The following is a 25,703-nucleotide window of genomic DNA, read 5'->3' on the forward strand; positions in this document are numbered from 1 at the left end:
CTCCAAAACACACAAACGAGGGTTTAGTGTGTATTTATCTAGCATCAGACTAACAAAAATGTGAAACAGACGAATGCTGCTATAAATTACCAAAGGTACTAAGATATGTTTTATCTATGATAGGTTAGGTCCTTACTCAGAGGTATTTAAACCCTGACTAAATGGAACCCTGAAACATCTGTGGAGAGTCAGATTGAATCATCCTTCAGGGGACAAGTACTACATGTTTTCATTACATTTCAATTATGTAGCCTGTCCAGATCTTAAGGATTTACACTGTTTTTTTAATCATATATTTCTTTAGAGTTGGACACGGATGTAATGATCATGTTAGTGGGGTAGATAAATGACAAAAAATAAGCAGCAAAATTGGAAGTGATCCATTCATTGGCTTACCCATAGTAAAAACAAACAGACAAATGAAGAAACCAACCAAACACACACACAAAATAAAACAAGGTTGTTTTCTCTCTTAATGTCTGACAAAGACACTGATTACTGAAAGCTGTGTTTTAAACCTGTTGATTAAATCTCCTGCAAGTGAAAACTGTTGGTTCAATCTCCTACCTAGGTAGTTGCATTAAAAAGCTAGAGCACCTCAGACCTGATTCTGAATGTGTAATTTGTCCCAAAAAAAAAAAAAAAAAAAAGGTTTTTAGAAAGTCCAGAGCCTTCTGAACAAAACGTAGAAAATGTTTAGAGAAGTGGAGGGCAACCTAGTGAAAAGACAGATGAACTCAAGATACCAAGGAAGTCTGATCACACAGCAGAATTGCAGAGAAGAGAGATGAAGCATTAAAAACAGATAAGTTTATCTAATGAATGTATAGAGAAGGAAAGCAAAGAAAATTATAGATCTAGAGACAAAGATAACAGGATGTTAATTGAAGAGGAAGGTTGAGAGTTGACTTCTTTTTATCTGACGTTCAATGACAATACCATATTATTCTGATGTTGGCAAGGTGATGGTGCTAAAGCAGTACCTGCAGCAGGTAGGAGAAGAACTAAGATGCGAGTTTTGCAAGGCAAGTGGCAGACTGGGCTCCTGAAATCTGCAATTCTGCTTCCTGGTTATGTATATGTTTGAAACTTTTGCTTTTCTTGGGCAAGACAATGGCTTCTCTCTTCAGTTTCTTACTTATAAAATGGGGCTGACAGTACTTATTTTCAGTCATCTTTTTGTTTTGTTTGTGTGAGTTAAGGTAGGAAGGATATGTCTCAGCATGTCTGCCTAGAGCCCAGCAGAGTAACCTGGTCCTGGCCAGGTCCATTCCATAGCAGCATTGCAGTAACCCCTGGTAAGACAGAGAGGATCAGGAAAGCTGAAGAAGTTGCCAAAAGGCTTCTATCAGGCACTAGAAGTGGTTATTTAAAAATACATATTTGGATTCTTTTATTTCCTTTCTGATCCTATCAAGCACACTCAAAGCATACTTCAGCTTAATTTTTATTTATTCCCCTGAATCTTTCTTTTACTTCAAAAGAAATTGGTTATTCTCATCCAAGAGCTTGGGCTTTCTGAAAAACACTAGCTCTCATCAGACCTTTGATAAAATCGAAAGAGCTGGAAACATTTAGAGTTCCTTTTGTTTTAATAACCTCTCTTTCATGAATATTTTCTTCTCATTTGAATAATTATCATCAATAAAAGTGAAAACTTTGTTTGTTGGAACTGTAAGCAGCTTTGGGATTAAAATGAGTGACATCCTTCAAAAAATGAGGGCTATTAGAGAGTTATCTTTTTTATAAGCAGAGCTCTTTTTGCAAGAGCATTCTGAGCCTGGAGTACTCCAAGACCAAGAAAACAGACGAGAGAAATTCTGCAAGTGAGAAGAAAAACTGGGAAGAAGATTGTCTGGTTCATCTATGCTAGCAGTGGTATAGCTTCAACTATTAGAATACTGTGAAAATGATGGGGTTTCTAATATCATTAACAATTCTTTTAACAAGAGGGTTTAAATTATAGTTCTTTTTCATGCAAACTTTTTTTTTCTGCAACTGTTTGTTGAGAAGCCTGAGAGGATGTGCAAGACTGTGATATATTGCACACATGACAACATAAACCACCGAAAAATATGAACAAAGAGGAAAGATAAATGTACCCTCTACAGCACTAAAGTTACAGGGTGCTGAGCTGAGGAACAGCTAATTTAGAAGAAAATGGGCTATAATTTGGAGAAAATGTCTAAGTTTGATTTATAATTTGCAGGTAAAATGTATGAACTCTGCATATACCCTATCAAACTACAGTTGCATATTAAAGCTAGCTGATCTTTTGGTCTTTTTTCTTATATACAGATAGCCATGGATATCTATTCAACTTGATAACTTTAATTTCAAGAGAGTACCTGTTGGATTTATGTGACCTACCTTTCTTCCCATATAAACTGATAATTAAGCACCTGGAACAGAAAAATATCAGGTAAAGAGGAGGGCCACGAGGATGATCAGAGGGCTGGAGCACCTCTGCTGTGAAGACAGGCTAAAAGAGTTGGGGTTGTTCAGCCCGGAGAAGCAAAGGCTCTGGGGAGATCTTTTAGTAGTCTTCCAGTATTTGAAGAGGACCTACAGGAAAGATGGGGAGGGACTCTGTCAGGGGCTATAGTGATAACACAAGGGGTAATGGCTTTAAGCCAAAAGAGGGTAGATTTAGATTAGATATAAGGAAGAAATTCTTCACTGTGAAGGTGACGAAGCATGGGAACAGTCTGCCCAGAGCAGCTGTTGATGCCTCATCCCTGGAGGTGCTCAAGGCCAGGCTGGATGGGGCTTTGGGCAACTTGGTCTAGTGGGAGGTGTCCCTGCCCATGGCAGGGGGGCTGGAACTGGGTGATCTTTAAGGTCCCTTCCAACCCCAACCATTCCATGATTCTATGATGCTCGCCTAATTTGGTCTTAGGTGAAGGCCTTGGTCCATCTCCCCCCACATCGTTATACCTCAGTTTTCCAATTTAGATATTTCTGAGGTGGTTTTCCTCAGGTGGATATTGTCTGTGAGGATATACAGTGCTGTAGCTGTGGCCACAGCACTGCAAAGGGTACAGCTGAGCCACGAAGGTGTGCAGGAGGGCATGCAGCACCGTATGGGTGTCACGCTTGGGATTTGGTGCTGATGGATCAGTCTGCACTAGTGGGCTGAAAAACAAGCCTGACCAAGTCCTGGGGCAGCACACTGAGTGACACACAGATCTGTGCCTCAAGTGCGTGTTGTTCCAGCATCACGCTTTGAGAACATGGCTCCCTACCTCACTTTTTTTCTTTGTGTGTCTGGCTTTATGTATACAATGCGAGTGTGTGGACAGCTCACAGGGGGCTGGTTGCATACATATAACATTAAAATCCCTACAGTCCCTGATGCCTATCCCTTTATTCACGGTGCTGTGCGGGCACCTCTGGCTGCTCAGCGCCCGGGGCCGCAGCAGAGCCCCGACGTTATTTAGGATGAAGGTGTACTTAGGCGGAGGATGTTACTTAGAGGGGGGTGTAAGGATGCGAGAAACACCTCCCAGGTGACACCACCGTGCAAGGCCGGCCGTGGCCTGCCGGGCTCTGCGGGACCACCACGGCCGCGGGGAGGCGGCCCCGGGGCCCCGCTGCGCCCCGCCGGCCGCGGCCAGGCCCGAGCAGGCCGGCGCCAGGCCCCGCCTCTCCCCGCAGGCTGCTCGGCGGCGGGCCGGGGCGGGCGGAGCCGGCGGCCGGAGCCATGAGCGCCCACCGCAGCGAGAGCGACTGGCAGGGGCTGGTGAGCGAGGTGAGCCGGCCGGGACGAGCCGAGCCGAGCCGGGCCGGGGGGCAAGCGGGGCGCCCGGCCTGCTGCGGAGCGGCCTGCCCACCGGGATCCGGCCCGCCGGCGGGGAGGGGCGGGCCGGCGGGCCGCCGTGCCCGGGGCTGCAGCGGGCTGGGGGCGGGAGGTGTCCCCTGGGGGCGAGACCCCCAGCAGTTGTGCTGAGGGGAGGCTGGCAGAGAGGCTGCGGGCCTTGGGCGGCCCCGAAAGGCGGCCGCAGCGCGGCTCGCCCGCCTGGCGCACCTGACCCGGGAGAGGGGTGGGTGGGTTTCATGCCGGGGTGCTGTAGGGACTGTGGGCGTCAACAGGTAAAGGGGAAGGCTTTCAGAAAACAAAATTATAAAGCGTACCTACTGTGTCCGCCTTAAAAGACCCGTAATGTCCACGAGTACATGTTTTCTTGTAAGATCTAAGTTACCAAACTCAAAGTGACTGGAGGCCTGTACAATTTAAAGGAATATCATCTGTGTTAAGCCCGTTTAATAGGCAAAAACATGTTTGGGGTAGTTTGGCATTCTTATTTTTGTATTGCTATACAGCATTAAAATACTATTTTTATGTTTACAGACAAAACTGCACAAAAGGCATGTGCCTCAATGAGAACCTGACTGAACCTGCTGTTGTAGGGTAGCCTTTACACAGGTGAATTCCTCTGATTTCAGGGGGGCTTTGCCTCCGTTACATTGCCTGAGCACGGCCTTAGGCCCTCACCTCTCAGAAGTATGCATGGGTTCAGTCCTGAAACTGTCACATCTCCCAGTGAACTCGGTTAGTGTATGCGGGTCCAGGTCTGTGCAGTGCATCCAGAACTTGAGTCTTTCCGTGCACATGGTACTTTGAAACACACAAAACAATCCAGAAAAAAAAGTGAAAAACATACTTCCAGTGTCCTGCTTGTGCAGTGTTGCACCTGACATCTCATTTCCCAAATGGGAGTTTTGTTTGTGGGCGGAGTAGTGTTACGTGGCAGGGAAGGGTAAGAAATAGAGACGATTCACAAGGTGCATTCAAAGGAAATGTCCCTGGTATTGGCTTTAAAAAGTCATTCACATAGAGTTCCTGTAGAACTTTCTGACTTTTGATGTGATTTAACCTAAAAGCTCAATCTTGAATTGAACTCTTTCTGGTTTAGGGATTTCTTGATTGTAGTGAAGTTTAATGGCTGCTCAGCTACATTCTTGCAAATACTTCAGCATACATATAATTTATTTTTTTCAGGAACAACTAGAGGCATAGTGATTTATGTTCCATTTTTCCTTCCTTTCTCCATGTTCCCACAGGAGGCGTGCAGCCTGTTTTTCTGTGTGAAGCCTGTAGCATGCGCCGACAGGGTATAGGCTTCCCTCTTCTTCTTTCCTCTTCCTTTGGCTGGTGTGATTAACTTTGTGCAACTTAGCTATTATCTTCACCGTAGTAATAGGTTTGAGAAAGTGGCTCTAACTTCTGAAGTAACTTACGTTTTTCCAGTTTACTGTATTCCTCAGCATGCAATTTCAGGGGAAGGTATAGAATTTATCTGGGCCTCTCAGTTTCAGTGTCTGCTAGGTAATTTTTGTTCCCTACACATTTAGTAAACATTCTGAAGTGCTGTCAAAGCAGAAGACTTAACATAGACAGGGAGAGACTTCATAGCTCCAAATAAATACTCTCAGGTTGTGGATGCTGAACAGGTAAAATACAGAATGGGGTTCAAATTCTTGACCTAAAAGAGCACAAGCCAGTGGGTTCAAATCAGTGGTCACATACTTGTTTCATTTCCACATGCTCAATTCTCCATATTTGAAAGGTATTTCCATTTCCTATTGAAATACCCGTTGAAGCAACTGTAATACTTTTAAGTCTGGTATTGCAGGTGTTAGGATGAATGGTAATATGTATTTTTGTCCTTTATATATACATATACAAATACTTGTACACACAGCTGTATATTTCTGTAGTTGGGTTTTTCATTCTTCATTAGAAAAAAACATTTATTATGATTTGTTCTTTTTACTCATTTTTCCTTTTTTCTTTTCTACTTCAGTGCCTTTTGCGCTGTACCTTTTCACATCTCTTTCTCTGCTTTTATTATGCTCATCACCAGCTTCTTGCATGTTCTTTTGCCTCCACGCTTACGTATGGTTTCCACTCATCCCACAGCCTTTCAGGCTTAGTGTGCACCTGGTACTCTCCACAGTCTTTGCGCCATGTGTACCATGTACGAACTCTGAACAGGGTGATGTAGAAAGGGGAATACTGGGACAAAGCCAACTTTGTAAATATTTGAGAGCAGAAGGAGTCATTATTTCCGCTGATAACCTTGCAAACTGAATACAAGAGAACAAGCTGCAAGATCAAGAATCCACGTAAATTTCTTCCATTCTTGTGTTGAGTTCAGGTGTCTGTTGTGGATGAATGTATATAAAAAGTGAAGTACTCTGTTGGATTACCACATAATTTTTGCTTGGGGTCTAGATTTTTATCTTACATTACATCACTGCATAGCCCATATTTAGGGTATTTAAAAGCCAGTGTAAGGCATTAGGATATTAACTGTTATTAACTAGTTATTAACTGTTTGTTTGACATGAATGAAACTGAGCCATGGCAAGAACTTTCTTTAGGCCTCCACTGAGATGGTGGCCTAAATCCTTCAGAAACAAATGATTATGTAAATCTCAAAATACTATCCCAAGAGTAGGGCCCATCCATTTAAATGTGTTTTTAAAAATAATAAACAAAAAAAGATAAAATCCTTGATGCAAACAAGATACCTCTCCCACCTGGAAGAGGATGAAAAAAGGAAAATATGACAGATAGTAGCTGCTTTGCTGCGTGCACTGCTAGAAAGCAAATACTATAAGGTGGTTATGTGGCACTCTTCACTGAAGAGAATAGAATTATTGAAAATAATTTTGTCACCAAAATCTTGGCTGTAGAGTTTTGTTTGTTTGCTTTTAAGTGTTTATAAATGTCAGTACACATATTTACTTTTTAGCCTGACTTACATATTTATGGCTATGCTAAGCTGTTAATTTATACAACTTGTGTGAGTCAATTCCTTCCTGGCTCAATTTTCTTCTCTGTGTGGAAGAGATGAAATGTAGCTAAATGCCGTTAATAGGAGTGAAAACCATGATATATGTGTGTTGTTTGGGAGTAGTTGAGGTAGTTCTGTTTTGAGAGGTTGTAGAAGCTTCCAGTTCTGTGTTTTCTGTTCTAGAGAAGGGTGTGATTTCAGTTTTTGCCTGAATTCCATGTAATCTACCTTGGAATCTTATGACCTAAGGATGATGATAGAACTAGTGATTGGGAAATGAGTAAGTGGTAGCATGATCCTGGGGTGGTGGGATGAGTTGAACAGCACCAGAAGATCATGTGTGGTAGGAAAAAACCACTTTTGCATGGCGCGCAAGACCACCTCCGTCCTTGCCTTAGTGAGCTGACTTCTTCAAGAGTTCAGTCTCCTTTCTACTGAAGTCAGTGACTGTTCTTCCATTAACTTTGCGGAGAGTTGGCACCAGTCCTAATTTAATACTGCTTGGAGAACGTGTACTTTTGGCAGTGTTTTACACTGGAAGCAGGAAGGTTTCCTAGGAAACCCATAGACTAGAGTGGCTGTCCTCCGTTCTTTCTGCTGGCTTCTCCCTCAGATTTGGCAATTTTTAGAATTAAATCCAATGTCAAAATGCTTCACTTTCCTTGTCACCTCCCACATATTATAGCATTTACTGTATGCTATTTACAGCTACTCATATATGACTGTGTTTCCTAAAATTAGTTTGAAGAAATTTAGTCTCCATTTAATTTGTTATTCTCAAGAGGCTATTTCTTGATTATTAACTGTGTGTGGTCTTGGGCACTGCAGGGAGAAGTGATATGGATGTGCTCTCAAGCTCCCTTCTGTAGTAACTGGCAAGTTAAAACTAGGAGAAAGAGTTTAGGGGAATGATTCACAGATTCACACAGATTCACAGATTTCTCTAGGTTGGAAGAGACCTCAAGATCATCGAGTCCAACCTCCGACCTAACACTAAGTACTCCACTAAACCATATCCCTAAGCTCTACATCTAAACGTCTTTTAAAGACCTCCAGGGATGGTGACTCCACCACCTCCCTGGGCAGCCCGTTCCAATGCTTAATAACCCTTTCGGTAAAGAAGTACTTCCTAACATCCAACCTAAAACTCCCCTGTCGCAACTTTAGCCCATTCCCCCTCGTCCTGTCACCAGGCACGTGGGAGAATAGACCAACCCCCACCTCTCTACAGCCTCCTTTCAGGTAACTGTAGAGAGCAATGAGGTCTCCCCTGAGCCTCCTCTTCTCCAGGCTGAACAAGCCCAGCTCCCTCAGCCGCTCCTCGTAAGACTTGTTCTCCAGACCCCTCACCAGCTTGGTCGCCCTTCTCTGGACTCGCTCGAGCACGTCCATGTCCTTCCTGTAGCGAGGGGCCCAAAACTGAACACAGTACTCGAGGTGCGGCCTCACCAGAGCCGAGTACAGGGGCACAATCACTTCCCTCGACCTGCTGGCCACACTGCTTCTTATACAGGCCAGGATGCCGTTGGCCTTCTTGGCCACCTGAGCACACTGCTGGCTCATATTCAGCCGACTATCCACCAATACTCCCAGGTCCTTCTCGGCCAGGCAGCTTTCCAGCCACTCATCTCCCAGCCTGTAGCTCTGCTTGGGGTTGTTGCAGCCCAGGTGCAGGACCCGGCACTTGGCCTTGTTGAACTTCATGCAGTTGACCCCAGCCCATCGCTCCAGCCTATCCAGATCCTCCTGCAGAGCCTTCCTGCCCTCGAGCAGATCGACACACGCACTTAGCTTGGTGTCATCTGCAAACTTACTGAGGGTGCACTGGACGCCCTCATCCAGATCATCAATAAAGATATTAAAGAGGACCGGCCCCAGTACCGAGCCCTGGGGGACTCCACTAGTGACCGGCCTCCAACCAGATTTGACTCCATTCACCACAACTCTCTGGGCCCGGCCATCCAGCCAGTTTCTAACCCAGCGAAGCGTACGCCAGTCCAAGCCCCGAGCAGCCAGTTTCTCGAGGAGAATGTTGTGGGGAACGGTGTCAAAAGCCTTACTGAGGTCAAGGTAGACCACGTCCACAGCCTTTCCCTCATCCACCAAGCGCGTCACTTGGTCATAGAAGGAGATCAGGTTCGTCAAGCAGGACCTGCCTTTCATAAACCCATGCTGACTGGGCCTGATCGCCTGCTTGCCCTGCAAGTGCCGCGTGATGACCCTCAAGATAATCTGCTCCATGAGCTTCCCCGGCACTGAGGTCAAACTGACAGGCCTATAGTTCCCCGGGTCTGCCCTCTGGCCCTTCTTATAGATAGGCATCACATTGGCTAGCCGCCAGTCAACCGGGACCTCCCCCGATAGCCAGGACTGCCGATAAATGATGGAAAGCGGCTCAGCCAGCTCCTCCGCCAGTTCTCTCAGCACCCTTGGGTGGATCCCATCCGGCCCCATCGACTTGCGCACATCCAAGCTCCGTAGCAGGTCGCCAACCATTTCCTCATGGATAGCGAAGGCCACATCCAGCTCCCCATCCCCTTCCACCAGCTCAGGGCACTGGGTGTCCGGAGAACAACCGGTATTGCCGCTAAAGACTGAGGCAAAGGCGGCATTAAGCACCTCAGCCTTTTCCTCATCCTTAGTAACTAGGTTTCCCCTCGCATCCAGTAAAGGATGGAGATTCTCCCTAGTCCTCCGTTTCGCGTTGATGTATTTGTAAAAGGATTTTTTGTTGTCTTTAACAGCAGTAGCCAGATTGAGCTCCAGATGAGCTTTGGCCTTTCTAATTTTCTCCCTGCACAGCCTCGCTACATCCTTGTAGTCCTCCTCAGTGGCCCGCCCTTTTTTCCAAAGATTATAAACCCTCTTTTTTCTGCTAAGCTCCAGCCGCAACTCTCTGTTGAGCCAGGCCGGTCTTCTTCCACGCCAGCTCGTCTTTGGGCACGTGGGGACGGACCGCTCCTGTGCCATCACGATTTCCTTCTTGAGGAGCGCCCAGCCTTCCTGGACTCCTCTGCCCTTCAGAACCGCCTCCCAAGGGACTCGGCCAACCAGCGTCCTGAGCAGCTCAAAGTCGGCCCTCCGGAAGTCCAAGACAGCAGTTTTACTGGTCCCCTTCCTGGCCTCGCCAAGAATAGAGAACTCTACCATTTCGTGGTCACTCTGCCCCAGACAGCTTCCGACCACCACATCTCCCACCAGTCCTTCTCTGTTTGTGAAGAGAAGGTCTAGCGGGGCATCACCCCTGGTAGGTTCGCTGACCAGCTGCGTCAGGAAGCTATCTCCCACGCTCTCCAGAAACCTCCTAGACTGCTTTCTCTGTGCCGTGTTGTGTTTCCAGGATATGTCCGGGAAGTTGAAGTCCCCCACGAGGACAAGCGCCGACGATTTTGCAACTTCTGTCAGTTGCCTATAAAACTCCTCATCCGTCTCCTCATCCTGGTTCGGCGGTCTATAACAGACCCCCACCAGGATGCTAGCCTTGCCGGCCTTCCCGCGGATCCTAACCCACAGGGATTCAACCTTATCATTCCCAGCCTGGAGTTCCACAACATCAAAAGATTCTCTAATGTAGAGAGCCACGCCACCACCCCTTCTGTGCTGCCTGTCCCTCCTGAAGAGCCGATAGCCAGGCATTGCAGCACTCCAGTCGTGGGAGCGGTCCCACCACGTCTCCGTGATGGCAACCAAGTCGTAGCCTGCCTGCTGCACAATGGCTTCCAGCTCCTCCTGTTTGTTACCCATGCTGCGTGCATTAGTGTAGATGCACTTCAGCTGGGCCATCGCCTTCTTCCCCAGCCTAGCCATTGTTTCCCCCGGCACAGCTCCGACAAGCCTTGTTTGAGCCCCGTCCCCCTTCTTACCTAGTTTAAAGCTCTCTCTATGAGCCCCGCCAGCTCCTGGCCTAGGATCCGTTTTCCCCTTGGAGATAGAGACCCATCTGGGGCCATCAGGCCGGGTGCCGAGTAAAGCTCCCCATGGTGAAAAAACCCAAAATTTCTATGCTGGCACCAGCCTCTGAGCCACCTATTAACCACATGAGCTTTCCATGTCCTCTCCATGCCTCTCCCTTCCCCCGTAGGGATGGACGAAAACACCACCTGCACTCCCGCTCCCTCCACCAATCGTCCCAGCCCCCTATAGTCCTGTTTGATGGCCCTGAGGCTTCTCTTTTCAACATCATCGCTGCCAGCCTGGACTATCAAAAGCGGGTAATAGTCAGAGGGGCGAACCAGGATTGGAAGCTTCCTGGTAACGTCTCTGACCCTGGCCCCAGGGAGGCAGCAGACTTCCCTATGTGTGGGGTCAGGCCGACAAATAGGGCCCTCCGTTCCCCTGAGGAGGGAGTCGCCTACAACAATCACCCTTCTTTCTTTCTTGGTGGAGGCAGTCCTGAGGCGTGGAGTCAACTTCCTCACCTCAGGCATCCTCCCGGGTAGGCTTCCTACCTCATCCTCACCCACGGGTCTCTCGAGCCCCAGGGCCTCAAACCTATTGTTCAAGGGCACCTGGGAAGGCGGCGCTGGAAGGGGAGGGCATCTCCTGCGAGGTCGAGCAGGGACCTGTCTCCATTCCTCCTCAACTCGCAGGTCCCCTCCCTCTGCCCAATGGCAACAGGGCAGGGGGTCCACCCCCCTTTGGGGCGTCTCACCCTGGTCCCTCTCGCTCCGGTCCTGCAGGGAGTCACTCCACCAGTCTATCTCCCGCTCGCACTCCCTGATATCCCTCAGCCTCTGCACCTCCTCCTTGAGCTCCGCCACCATGCGGACCAGGTCGTCCACCTGCTCGCACCTCACGCGAGCAGTCTCCCTGCCTCCCGCCGATGGCAGCAAGAGGCTCAGACACTCCCCGCATCCGGAGACCTGAACTGCCGCATGTTTGGGCGGGCAGTCGGTCTGGGTGTGCACTGACTTCCTAGAGAAAGCACCGTGCCTGGTGGAGACCATTACAGCCCAGCTGACAGGAGAGTGCCGTTAGAGGAGTTGTCCCTATGGGCGGGTGTGAGCGCTCCGCCCTGCCTGCCCGCCCTGCCTGCGCCAACTGCCTCGCTAACTGCCGCGTCACTCCCACCGCGTCACTCCCTGTTTGCCGGCCCTGTTAACTGCCTCGCTAACTGCCGCGTCACTCCCACCGCGTCACTCCCTGTTTGCCGGCCCTGTTAACTGCCTCGCTAACTGCCGCGTCACTCCCACCGCGTCACTCCCTGTTTGCCGGCCCTGTTAACTGCCTCGCTAACTGCCGCGTCACTCCCACCGCGTCACTCCCTGTTTGCCGGCCCTGTTAACTGCCTCGCTAACTGCCGCGTCACTCCCACCGCGTCAGTCCCTGTTTGCCGGCCCTGTTAACTGCCTCGCTAACTGCCGCGTCACTCCCTGTTTGCCGGCCCTGTTAACTGCCGCGCTCCTGGTCGCTCGCGCTCCCTAAGGGATGCCTTTGAACGGCCGGGGGGAGGAGCTGATTTATCTAACGTGCAGCTATTGAGCAGTAATTCTAGTTGAAATAACCACATGCTCCAGACATGAATTATGAATAACAGTGAGAAACCTAACCTGTTTGTAATTGGCAGAACACACCTTTGCCATTGGTTGCACGTTTTTTTAATATGAACTGGAGAGAAAAGGAAGGAAAATTAGTGAGATTTTCATAATTACAGTGTATCTGCATTTTCAAACAGGGTGAGAAATGTAATTAACCAAACCTATCTGAGGGGACCACACAGGGTTTGGGACCACTTGTCTCAGGGTTTTTCAAAATATGGGCAAACGCCAGTTACCGTAGGCAAGAACAAAGTGGAGTGGGTGCTCTGAGTTCCCTGGGTGACTGTTGGCATTATAATGGCTTTGTCATTTGGGAATTATGTTTCATATTTCAGTGAATGATACCATCCTGGTTCGTGTTTGAGCAGTTAAGGAGTAGCAAGAGTTGGTACTATGTGGTAAAACCAAAGAAACTGCATTGTTTCAGAATTTATTTGAGATGAGAACATGAGATGGCATGCAAATGGCCAGTAATTGTATATCGCTCTGGGTTCGAGTGCTTGTCTCTTCCGGATAAGCTGAAGACTTTAACCTGAAGTCAAGGAAAGCAACTTTACTGAAACATGGTCAGCAAAGACCCCAAATAGTGACATTGCAATGCATTTTGATACTCTTCAGTTTATTTGCAAAATTACCTCCGAGAGTGCAGTGAGAAGAAATTTGATGACATTTGAGGCAGTTAAAAAGTAGTAGGATCTCTTGTCCAAAAGACATTGAATCGAATTCAGTTTCTCTGAGAACATGGTGGATGATGGGTTTCCAGGTCCACATACAGCTTGGTGGCCCATCGTCATTTGGGAGGACACCAAGTCCTGGAGTATTAAGAGAACACAAGGTATGAGCCACATTGATTTCAAAGCAGAACTTGGAGAAAATATCTTTACTTTTAGCCTCAGGAAATTAGGTATTTTCCTCCTTGGCACTGATTGCCATAAAATAGCCGAGTATAAGCCAGTAATTTGTACAAAGTTAAAATAAATTATTTTGTGATAGGAATTTGGTGTGTTTGTTGGTTTAAAAAAAGAAAGTCTAAAACCTTGACAGTGTTCCAGCTTCATCTGATTATTAGACCATGTCTATGGCGTCGTTAATGAGATCTATCCAGATTTGTCTCTAAAAATAGCAATGGACAAATAGTAAGTGTTTGATGTAGAGGGTCACCTTGGAACAGTTCCACTCTCCTGTAATGTCAGTCTCTTTTTACTCAGTTTCACTAAAGTAGTTATCTGGCTGTAAAGCAGTTCAGGCAGTAATGTAGGGTGTCATATATATTCCTTTAATTATTATGATCTTCCTTGTAGCAATTATAATTTCCTTTATTGCAGATAACAGTGAATTGGTAGATAAAAGTCACTAGGCAGATATGAAAAGTTGTATGTAGTAGCTTTTAGATTGAAGGCATAGTAGCTGGTTCTTGTTTAACTTTGTTTTTTAAATTCAAAGATTCTTTTGAAACGCCAATTGAAAAGAAACAAAAATAATAAGAATATATCATATTCTTACAGTAGATAACAGAATCCACTTGTTTGTCTCACTGATAGGCATTATGTGAGATGTAGCCTTTTTTCTTCAAGTGCAGAGGAAGAAACCTCTATATGAATGCCAGAAGCATCTCTTGAATAGCTTTTCTCAGACTATATTGGAAATTTTTCCTTATTGTTTGCATTGCTCAAAAAAACCCACAAACCATTAAACTCCTATGTTCCTTTGGACAGTATACCAACTTTGCTGCACTCATTTGTTCATACATGGGAGGTTGTTGGTGGGACTCAGGGATTTTCCTGTGTATAGTCCTTTCCTGGTATACAGTGGCTAAGTAAACTTGTGGCCATTATTCATGCCTTTTTTGTTTGTTTAACATTCTGAAGCATATATATTGAATAAACTCTTTGAGGTGCCTCTTTGTATAATTTGTTTTTCCTCCAAAAATGGCAATTGGAATTGGAAACATAGCTCAGCTGAATAATCAAATCCCACAAGAATGCCGTGACTATCCTTTCTTGTACCATAAACCCGTGGAAACCAATTACTCTACATTATTACTATTTTCATCCCATTTATTTGGGAAAGTCCATGGTTTTGTGTAGCGCCAGGTCTGCGTTTCCTGCCTGGTAAGGATGTTTTTTGTCGCCTTCTTCACAGGCCCCGGTAAGCTTCTGGCAGCTGTGCGCCATTTTGTGGGGTGCCATTTCGCGGGCCGCCATTTTGTGGCATGGCGCCTGCCCAAGCTGCGCCCCTCCTGGGCTCAGGCGTTTGCCCCGCTCCTCTCCCACTGTGCCCCAGCGAGGCCTCGGCTCCTTCGTCTGGTGGTCAAAGGAGCAGGCCTGGTTATTTGGGTTGGTTTGAAGTGATGGGGGGTTGCTTTTACTCCGTTTGTTTGTAATTAATGTGCCAGATCGTTTGTATTTAAAAAGAGCTTAGTGAAGAGTTTAGTGTTTTGCAATGGAATAAGGCATGAGATGAAACAGGGAAAAGAAGGAAATGGATTATCAGAGACAAGTACTTCACTGTAAGTGAAAGAATGATTTTATCAAGTTTAGAGCAGTTTACCATGTCACTATAATCTCTTGCTGACAATATTAAAGTTTAGCTTCTGATGCCTTTCAGTGTTTTATCAGGGGACTTGACATTTGTGTAAGGTATCAGTAAGGACATAAGTACATAGGTACAGTTGCCTTTGTAAAGTTGATGCCAAGGCATCATAATCCAGTAAATTTATGGCAGGTTTTCAACTTCAGTAGTGCCAGAAATAAAATTAATCCAAGGTGGAAGTGTCCTTTTGAGAGTTCAAATCCTTCTTGGAATTGCTTTTCTCATCCCCTTCCGGCTTTTTTGCAAGTAAGCATTTACCATTTTTGGAAAATGTTGGCTGTACTACTATACCAAACTCCCTTTTCCCTTTCTCATTAACCTGAAATTGAGGTTAACAAAGCCAGTTCTGAGCAAGTCGTACATACAAGTGATGATTTTTGTCCCGAAGAACGGCACTGACTAGAACAGTATGGAAGTGCTGATGCTCTTGCTTTGTGCAAGAACCCATAATGACAAAGTATTCTTGTCAGAGTACATAATGAAACTATAAATTGTTTTCATGAGTGCTGTGATATTTGGTCTCTTGCGGAGCACATTGAGAAAGTATTTAGTGCCACATCTCATGTGAGTAACGTCAGAAATAGATATAGATACATAGAATGAGAAGTGTCAGGTGATGGGTCAGAAGAATCTGTTGATTGAACACCACGTTAAGTGAAAAAAGTTGCCTGAAACTTCTGATAGGTAAAATTCAGCCACTGCAGGAAAGGATGATGTCGACATTACTCTCTCTTCCTCTCAATAGGGAAAGGCAGTGAAGCTGATCAGACTAATGCAGAAGAGCTAAGATTTGCAAGCTCTGCTTCTCTTTGTGCATGAGCCCTGCACGTAAGAGGTGGTGACAGGAGGGGAAGGCTCACTTCTGTCTTCCCACTCCCTTCACATGCTTGCAGTATTCCTGCATTTTTAACATCCTTTTGGCTCAACAAGCATGTATAGTATCACAGCACGCTGAGGGACTAAAGTCATTTCTTTTGTCTGTGCCTGTAGGGTATCACACTATAACTGATTCAAGTACATTTCAGTCGCCACTCACGCTACCCTTTCTACCATGGCATGGCCCTCTTGCACTAGCTGGGGGGGAGAGTGAGCCCAGAGGACATTGCTGGTAATGGGGAGGGAAGGGAGGACGGGGTGAGAAGTGCCGGTTAGTAGCAGAGCTGCAGAGCTGTATTGTGGGGACAACTAGACATTTTCATACTGTTATATGAGGGAAAAGAATAGAAATGTGGACTGATGAATTTTCTAACGCACAGTAATCAGGAGAGCATGTGGCCTTGCAAGTAGATTTCAGGATTCTGAAACAATAAATTTCTTTTCTGTGGTTATTAACAGTAAGCTAAGAAGACTTGCGACAGAGTTTGATCCCATGCAGAGAATCGTCTTCGGTCTTCTCAGTCTAAAACTTGAGAGTGTTGAATCAAGTACTGGCTGGGGTACAAATGGCTTGCTACAGTTATTTTGTTTCTTTTTCCTTTTCTGCAGTATCTGGTGTGCAAGAGGAAGCTCGAAAGTAAAAAGGAGGCGTTGCTAATCCTTTCCAAAGAGCTGGACACTTGTCAACAGGAAAGAGACCAGTACAAGCTCATGGCCAATCAGTTGCGGGAACGACACCAGTCTTTGAAAAAGAAGTACCGGGAGCTGATTGTAGGTTGTTCTTTACAAATGCTATATAACTGGAGGATAAGAATCAGCCTGAATATCAAAAGCAGTCTATAATGCATGCTGTAAAAAACGTTTGGGTACTTGTTTACAGTAGCCCTGCAGTTGTACAGTCCTGATCATATTATTACTCATTTGTTCCGCATTGATGAGGTAGTGGCTGTTATATAAGACACAGAAAGACAGTTTGTGCTCTGAGAAAATTAGTTGCAGTCATAATTCCATTTAAAAACTGACTGCAGTATTATTATTCCACAGCAACTTAATGTACCGTTATGAAAAACAGTGCAAAGTAAATTTGTAATGACCTGCTGTTCTAGAAATGTAAACAAATCTTAAGCCTTAGAGAAATTTTTAACGTGAAATTAATATTACTGGTATTAATCAAGATGCAGTAGTTTAGAAACAATTTTGAAAATATTTTAGTTAAAATGCATGTTTTAAAATTTGATCTGCAAGGTTAATATAGATGCTGGCTTCAGAAATAAGTTGCCAATAATGTGTGTCTGTTTATTTGTAGGATGGGGATCCATCCCTTCCCCCTGAAAAGAGGAAACAGGTAGGATTTATTTTTCAGTTGACAGTATTATTCTGCTACAAAAGTTTTTTGCAAAACTGTGAAAATATTAACCATGAAAACTGGTAAAAAGCAAGCATTTCTGTGCACAGATGTTGAATTGAGACTTCTCGTGCTTTCTTCTAAATATATTTCATTCTGAAGTATCTGAACCATCATTAATTAGAATATATGGCTATTGCTTTTATGTTCACTTAAGACTGAAATTGGTCAGTGTACAGAGACTTGAGATTCTTTTCCTCGTTGTTTATCCTTCTTGTTTTGAGTCCTAAAATGGTTTCATGCCAGAACTTCTCATACTTCAGAAGCAGTTTGGGAGTGCATTGTCTGCATCCCATAGTTGTTAATTTATTGTTGTGAGTGCTGTTTTCCATTAGGTACTCTCCCAGGTCATTTGGGTTCTATGGGTTATAAGTGGTAAGAACAACAGTAATTGCGTTTTATGGTTCCCCTGAAAATCTTTTTGCCTACTCACTTTTTTTTCCAGAGAACCACAAACTGTGTCCCTATTGCAGGATGTTGGTTGTCACAGCCTGATATTATCTTAATTTCTAGAGAAAAAATAACACCCAAAGCAAAATGTGTGAGAAGGGAGGGTAGGAGAACCCAAAGGACAAAAGTTGTTACTCTAATTGCTAGTCTTGAAAGTCTCACTCTTGGACAGCTTCAAACGTGGGTCAGAAATTTTACTGATCATCCTTTCCCTAGGAGTTTGCATGTAGTTCTTGCTATTTTATTAAATTGTTAGGGGCCCAGAGTTTTGGTGGTTTTAAACTAAACTTAGGGAGGAAATATATTAACACCTTCATGCACTTAAATAGCTGCCCAAGAAGTCAGTGTCTCAGCATAGAATCATTTAACTTGCTTGTTACTTCACATAATTTATCTGAAATTCTGTTATTTCAGCAGAGTTCCAATAAAAGTTTATGGCCAGATAAGGGTTTGTGCATTGTGACTACTCAAATTGGAGCTGAAGAATATGCAATTGAAATGAAAAAAGCCCCCAGCAATGCAGTATATGGATCATTACAGAGATTAGTAGGAAGGGAGATTTGCCATCCCATGGATGTTGTTCTCATTCCCCTCCCATATTTCAAACAAACAAATATGATGCTTGCTTCTAAAGTATTGGCAGAATTTAGTTGAAATTCAGGAGTTACAGTTACGTTTTGGCAAATCTTAATGTGTTAAGTGCTTGGAAAGTCATTTAATAATTTAGCTAGGAGTCTTTTTATTTTTTTTATTTTTTTATTTTTATTTTTTTGTGAGGAAGTTATACATTCATGCTGAATAACAGAGAAAGAAAGAAAATGTTGTTCTCAAATGGCGTCATGGTAGAGGTCTCCCCCAAGGACAATATATATTTTAGGCTGGACATTAACAGGCTGTTAGTGCACTTCGTAAGTTTTCATTTTCCCGTTGAAGCATGTCTATAGCGTACAAGCTATATAATCTGGAGTAGTTAGGATAACCTTTCTGAAGAAGAGTATACTTTTAATTTGAGAAGTGCATCAAAGCATAATAAAATCAAGTTTCGAACATTTTTTCCATTATTCACGTAAATGCATTTCTTAGAGAGCTTTTTCTTATCTAAGAAGGAGTTAAGTTCTCTGTGCTCTTTTGGACTTTTCCATCCACTTTTTGCTCAAAAACCTAGCTGCCTGCTCAGAGAAACTTGTTACCTCACAGTCACTTTATAAAAACAGAGATCTTGATCCTGTAATGAATTTCGTGTGACACAAATGTACGTGCTGTTCTTGTGGTCAGGAATCAGATGAAAACGTGACCTGCTGAACAATTTGCTGTACCTTACATTTCTGTACTATAAATGAGAAATTATTGTTGAAATTGAAATTTACAGCCCTAAATGCAATGTGTGGGTTGGATTTGCTAATTTCTTGTCCTTCATCTCTTCATTTTTCACCTTCGTTATGCTTTGTGACTTATTAAAATATGTTCTCTTCCATCACATGCCTTCTCTCACTGTTTCACAACACAGAGTTTTCTTGTTTTCGATGGAAATGTCATGCAACTGGGCAATATCTATCAGCAAGCAGTTACAGACTGTGTTTGTGTAGAATTGTTTTCATATAAAAGGTAACTTAACGTGCAGTGCTCTGCAGTGTTTTCTCTCTCCAAGCTGTGCGTGCGGTGGTACACATCTCTGACATAATCAAAGATCGCTCTAGGTGTACACCTTCTGCCAACCAGCAGAAGCAGGAATGAGAAATTGTGCTACTGTAATCTCATCTCCTGCAGTAGTTTTTTGGCTGTTTGTATTGTTAGCACAGCCTATGAGCAGTAAATGCTTCTCTGGCCTCTTTTTATACCAAATACTCCCTATTAAATGCTGCAGCTGAATGTCACGTCATGTTGTGCCAGGTGTGGGGTAATTGTTGGATAACTAATGGAGTGGTGAAATGTTTCAGGAAGGTAAGGATAATGAAGAGTTGATTTTGATGTTGGAATTCACCATGGAATTGACATCATGGGAGCACATTAACCACTCACTAAGTCTTTGTCAAACAGCTTGGCTTCTGTAAATTCATGAGCATGGCATTTGGGGGCAAGCAGAACATATGAAAGGCTGGAGGTTGCAGATGGCAATATGTTGTGACATGCTGCAAATGGACCCATCTCGATCCTTTTCACTTCTGCTTCTGGCTTCTAGCTTAATACACTCAGTTGTCACAGTTCGGTTTTGAAACAAGCTTCAGGGATTACATTATGACTGCTTTTGACATCATCAGAAAAAAATGACTAGTGTGACTATTTGTTAATTAATGAATTCAGGAAGTTTTGCTAGCCTTGTGCTGAGGCACAAAAGCTGCATTCAGAGTCTTGTGAGATAAAATCTTCAGATAAAGCACTATACAGGGTAAGCAATCATTTTGTATTTATCTCACACGGGTGCTGTGAAGATTAATGTGATTTCCTCTTTTGTTCAGAGGGTTTGGAGATGAAGAACATTATGCATGTGCCAAGTTGAGACCTGTGTGCTTTGCCCTGGTTTGTAGGTGCGTGTGTCTGACTGCCATAGTGTGAGGTAGCAGACAAAAACAGTGAGATCGTTTGCTCTTGCAACACTTCAGAGAACAATACTCCCATGGATTTCAAAATGCAAGAGCATCATCACCAGAGAGCTTTTTGGTTTCTGCATGCTGAAATTTGGCATTCCATTGATAGGAACAGGTGACAGTATGCAAAATTTAGAATTTCTTGGCCACGCTGTGAATTATGTTTTGTGAAATGACACTGTTGTTCTTCAACATGTAGTTTCTGCAGTAAACAGGAGGCTAGGAGAGATGAAATGCTGATTCTAATAGATGTGACAGTCCCACTTCAAAATTCTGAGTGCTGTTCAGACTAGATGCTTAAAACATTCTCCTATCCTCTGGTTGCTGTGTCTTGCTTTGGTGGAATAGAGATGCTAGTCCACACCCATGCACCTGAATACTCTTGATAAATATTCTGTTAATTAGTCACAGCACACAGTATGTTGAAGAGATTTTCTTTTTTTTTTTTTTGCTTTATAACATAGTTTAAATTGTCCCTAAAACCCGCAAGCAGCTATTTCTGTTAAAACAAGCTACTGAGGTGCTCAAGACCAGGTTAGATGAGGCCCTGAGCAGCCTGGTCTAGTGGGTGGTGGCCCTGCCTATGGCAAGAGGGTTGGAACTGAGTGATCTTTAAGGTCCCTTCCAACCCAAGCCATTCTGTGATTCTATGAAACAATCTTCTGTCCTAGTATAGTAGTCTTTGTATAAGCAAAGTTTAATAATTTCTTTTTGAATACATTAATCTGCTGCCACCAGAAAAACACCTGATGCAGTACTCTCACCTATATGAAGTATGGGGAGACTGAAGTACCTTATTGAACCTTTACATTAAAGGAATTTCTGCCAACTAACCTCATGATATCTGAGAGGGAAGGTGCTGTGCTGGAGGAGAGGAGCTATGCTGGACCTTTTTGTCACCTACAAGGAGGGACTTGTTGGGAACGTGAGGGTCAAAGGCAACTTTGGCCGCAGCAAACATGAAATGGTGGAGTTCAAGATCTTTAAGGGCAGTGAGGAGGGCACACAGCAAGCTCACAACCCTGGACTTCAGGAAAGCAGACCTTGCTCTCTCTAAGGATCTGTGTGGTAGACTACCATGGGATGAAGTTGTGGAGGGAAGAGGGGCCCAACAAAGCTGGCTTTATAAGGATCACCTCCTCCAAGCTCAAAAGTGAGGCATCCTAACAAAGAGGAAGTCAGGCAGAAATTCCAGGAGGCCTGCATGGATGAACAAGGAATACCTGGCCAAACTCAAACACAAAAAGGAAGCCTACAGAGGGTGGAAGCAAGGACAGCTAACCTGGGAGGAATACAGGGATACTGTCAGAGCAGCCAGGGATGGAGGTAGGAAAGCTAAAGCCCAAATGGAGTTGAATCTGGCCAGGAATCTCAAAGGCAACAAGAACAGCTTCTACAAGTGTATTTGGTGGTTAATACTAACACCCTCAGCTGCCTGTGATAGCAAGTTGCTCTGCAGAAACTGGCCTCTTGGAGTCTGTAGTTGATGCTAACCTTTTTTTGTTTGTCACCTTTCTGCACATGCTCTAGGTTTGGCTGGGGGGTGTTTGGTCCTGCAGAGCACTGTGCTAAGCTAACACACAGAAAACTGGTTGTAAAGGAGGGGAACAGTGTCTAGTGATAGAATGGCTTGTTGGTTCTGTTCAATGACTATAAAAATTCGGATTGCTGAGTATCTTGAAGGTATGTGAATGCAAGCGAGTCTTTCTTGTTTTGCAAATCCCTGTCAAGTTTTAACTGGTGTGCTTCTGGGGTGGGATTCCTGCCTGGTTCTCAGAGGTGCAGGTACTCAGAGGAAGAGAGATAGTTCTTCATTTTTTTGACTGCTTGGCAAGGTTTTGCTTTTTGCTGTTGTTTTTCTCTGGGGAAATATGACCCATTTTAAGTGCATTTTGTTTAATATGCCCAGGACTGTAATTTTAAAAGTCTTCTCTATGCAGTTTTTCAACCTAAAAAGAAGAATAATTTTTACTTTTTATAGTAAGGAACCTGTAGTGCTAGGAGGGGTCATCTGTTTTTCTGCCTTGGAGTAAACAGTGGTAGTTGGTAAGCAAAGCAGGTTTTTCTGTATTAATTCAGCCATTGCATTCATATGAAAACATTACAGGAGAAACCACAATTAAATTTACTATCAGTCGCACCCATCAAGTGTGCTTAATGTTTCATCAAACTTTTTTTTTTCCATCTGCACTATAATTCACTGTTCTTTGTTTGAAGATGTGGCTAAAAGAAACAGACTGTAAACTGCAGTATAGAAATGCCTGGTTTTATTTAAAAATAAATTTTAACTGTAGAGGTGCATTTGAAGTTTCCCCTTCTCTCCATTCCAAATTACTTTTTCAGACAGTATCACAGTATCTAAAGGCAGAAAGTCCTTTTTTCTTTTTTTTTTTTAAATGTCAGGTAAGATTTATGTGCAAGAGAATTGAGAAGTATATTAAAGAATGTGTTACTATCCATCATTTTTAAAGTGGTATGAAGAAAAATAACACTGTGTATGTGTGGCTAGATTTGCAAAATAGTTAAAGGAGCCAAATTCAAGGGTAGTGCATAATGCCAGAGACTATTTGGAGTTACATTTTATTTCTATTTTTTCTTTTTGGGTCATCAGTTCAAATTCTGTGGGTCAGTAGTGAGCAAAGATCTGTTGCTGTCTGACAGCTATTTACAGACTTACGTTAATATATAAATATAGGTATTTTCATCAGTAGTTTGAGATGTTCATGCACAGCTAAAAGTAAGTCTCTCCTCAACCTTCAGTCCTAGAAATGTTCTTGAGAACTTTAACAAAATCTAGGTGGAAAAGGGTCAGGTCTGTGATTCCACCCCACTGAAGGATTGAATCTTTTGCTCTGTGGGCTGGTCTGATTTATGTTGCTTTTTTTTCCCCCTACCTAGTAAAGGTAGGTGCTTCTCACTGGGCACTCCCACATCAATCTTTTTTCTCCTTTCTTCCTAGCGTCTAGTGGGATTTTTGCCAGTGGTCTCTCTTGCTTTTGGTCAGAGGAAAAAGCAATGTGGGCACAGTTTCTTATGTCTAGTGTGGTAGTGGGGGATGGACTGTGCTCAGAAGGTGCAGGCAAGCTTCCTGTGGCAGACATACAAAAGAAATTGCTTGTCATGCTGCAGAAGCTCAAGAATACCATAAACTGAAAGTCTCCAGAGGTGGACAGAGCTCTAGAGAGATTCTCTGATATGCTTGAATGAAGCGCTATCTGTTAATTACTATTACAAATGGTTGTGTTGAGAGAAGGCAGGAGACACGGACAGTTGCCACCGTTTTGGGCTGTCGCAGAGGCAAGAAGAGGTGAGGCAGCAGAAGGGTATAGACCTCTGCATCTTTCCCTCCCTTAAGCCCAGGTGAGAAATCTCTACACATCATTTGAAGATGAAGCTTTGAATAGTATGAGTGAAAGAAGTGAAGTCTCTGGCAGTTAAAGGAGTCTTTTTAAGTTTTCACCTAGAATCAAAAGAAACTGTTGGAGAAACTGAATACAGAGAACTGAATTTGACTAATTTTCTGAGAATTGTTCTGCGTTATGCAGGTAAATGAAAGGAACTTTATTGTCTGCTAAAGTAACTTGTCTTGAATTTCTAAGTGAATTCTGTGTTTGGTCCATGAATATTGAGAAGTTGCCAGGTGGAAAAATGAATCACCTTTCTCCTTGCATAGATTTCTCCCCTTTCTTCAAAAAATACACGCTTAGAGGTTCACGAAGCCAGTCCTCCATTGTTAGCTTTATCATCTTTCAACCATATGGTATGTTTGCTTGTATGTGCCAAAGTAGTGCTACCAAGTCCAGGTGTCGTTCAAAGTATCTTCTTGGCTGGCTCCCTTAAGCCCAGCAGAGCACCTGAAAATCAAATATTTCTCCTTCTATCTACTCTTAACCGAGAGCTTTAATGAGGTCTTGCCAAAACCTTTAAAACTGGGAACAATCTAAATTACATGTTGTATGGAACCTCTAAGGCAGGGAAATGAATAATTGCTGGAGACTGCTTCTGTGACATCGCTCGGTTGTTTTGGTCGAGCAGAAGTAGAATCGAAGCTTTGCATTAAGGAGCACGTCTATACTTAGCTCATTGTAATGCTCTTAGCATACTTAAATGAGGCTGTTTTATTTTGGTGTCTAAAATTCTTCGTTTAAAGTTTCTTCCAAAATCCCTGTCTCGAATATAGAGGTTTTTGTCACTTTAAGTCATTTATATGACTGACAAATAAAATTCAGCATAGAATTGCAATCCCAGAGAAATGGTTTTAAAGGAAATAAATCTGAGCAGGAAGATTTAGTATATGCATGGTAATGCATTTCTGCAGTTACTGGGAGCCAGATTTTGACTACAGACTGCTGGAATCCTGGTGCTGTAGCTGTAAGCACTGATTAGTGAGACTGAGTTCTTCCCAGGTGTTGAAATTACATGTGCTATTGCAGTGTTAGGAGTTGTTCAGATTCATCATAAAAAAGGACTTTATAAATAGAAGGTTTTTGGAGAGGATTGTGCAAATGGTGTTCCTTTCAACTAGCTCAGTCTGGTTGTTGGATGGCCTTGATTGAAAGTAAGCTTTCTTCAAAGTAAATTGCATCTAGCATTAGCCATAGATACTTCAGCTTAAATGCAATTTCCTGCAAACATGGGGTTTTTGTTTTATTTCTTTTAAACAGCCATTAAGAAGTACCTCTCAGAACCATTGACTGAATGTGTTCTGAAGCTTCTTGGTTCATTCGGTGTATAAATGACTGTTACTCATTTATTTCACGTGTAGAAAAAAATGAATTCTACCAAAGCACACTTGAGGAACTGTTCACATTGCTTAAGTGGTTGCTGTCTTGAAAACAAAATGACAGGCAGGTAATTTTGGCCCTGCAGTTTTTGGATATTTACAGTTTTTGCTATTTCAGTCTTCTCCCGAGTTATTTTATTTGTAGTCTTTAGGTTTATCGGTAATTTAAAAAATGCTTTAATCTCTTCCAGAACTGTGGGAAAGTTACTTTCTTCTGAGCCTTTGATCTCAGACCACCAGAAGAACAGACACTGTAGCAGTGAATCAGGCTTGAAACAGTGAATCTAGTAGGAAGCATTAGTTTCTTGAGTTATTTTTCCTGTTCAGAAGTTTGAAACTATCGCCTCTTTTAGTCCAGTTGGAGTTTGGAGCCAGCTTCTTCATATATCGATGTACAAAAGTTCCAGCTGATTGTAGTATAGTAGTCTGATCCTGCAATTGGTTGGATGCATGCATAGCTATATTCATGTTAACAGTTGTCTCAAATACAAAACAAGACATGTGGAAATAACATTTAGTAAACAAGCAGATTGCAGGAATGGCTGTCAGATACCTTGTTGGTTTGATGGTGTATGGGTTTTAAAGAGAAAGCTCAACAAACACATCCTATGAGACTGTCAAGTGAGAATGACAGGGTAGAAAAGCAGGACTGCAAAAGAAAAAGAGATCAAA

At 43.6% G+C, this 25,703-nt stretch overlaps 1 protein-coding gene across 4 annotated transcripts in view; it reads left to right on the plus strand.

Moving 5' to 3' along the window:
- The first annotated feature begins 622 nt into the window (after positions 1 to 622).
- CCDC149 (coiled-coil domain containing 149) overlaps positions 623 to 25,703 on the plus strand; it is a 58,384-nt gene continuing 33,303 nt past the window's right edge. For 2 of the 4 annotated variants that reach the window (XM_083835728.1, XM_083835729.1), the window contains exons 1-3: positions 3,593 to 3,751; positions 16,418 to 16,579; positions 17,115 to 17,153. In XM_083835728.1, the coding sequence (XP_083691854.1) occupies positions 3,704 to 3,751; positions 16,418 to 16,579; positions 17,115 to 17,153 (249 nt within the window). In that variant the 5' untranslated portion in view covers positions 3,593 to 3,703. Of the gene's footprint in view, positions 1,026 to 3,592; positions 3,752 to 16,417; positions 16,580 to 17,114; positions 17,154 to 25,703 lie in introns of those variants that run through there. The other 2 variants (XM_083835726.1, XM_083835727.1) reach the window with 2 other exon arrangements.

The sequence above is a fragment of the Anser anser genome, assembly GCF_964211835.1.
Source record: "Anser anser genome assembly, chromosome: 4".
In the NCBI taxonomy this organism is placed as follows: domain Eukaryota; kingdom Metazoa; phylum Chordata; class Aves; order Anseriformes; family Anatidae; genus Anser; species Anser anser.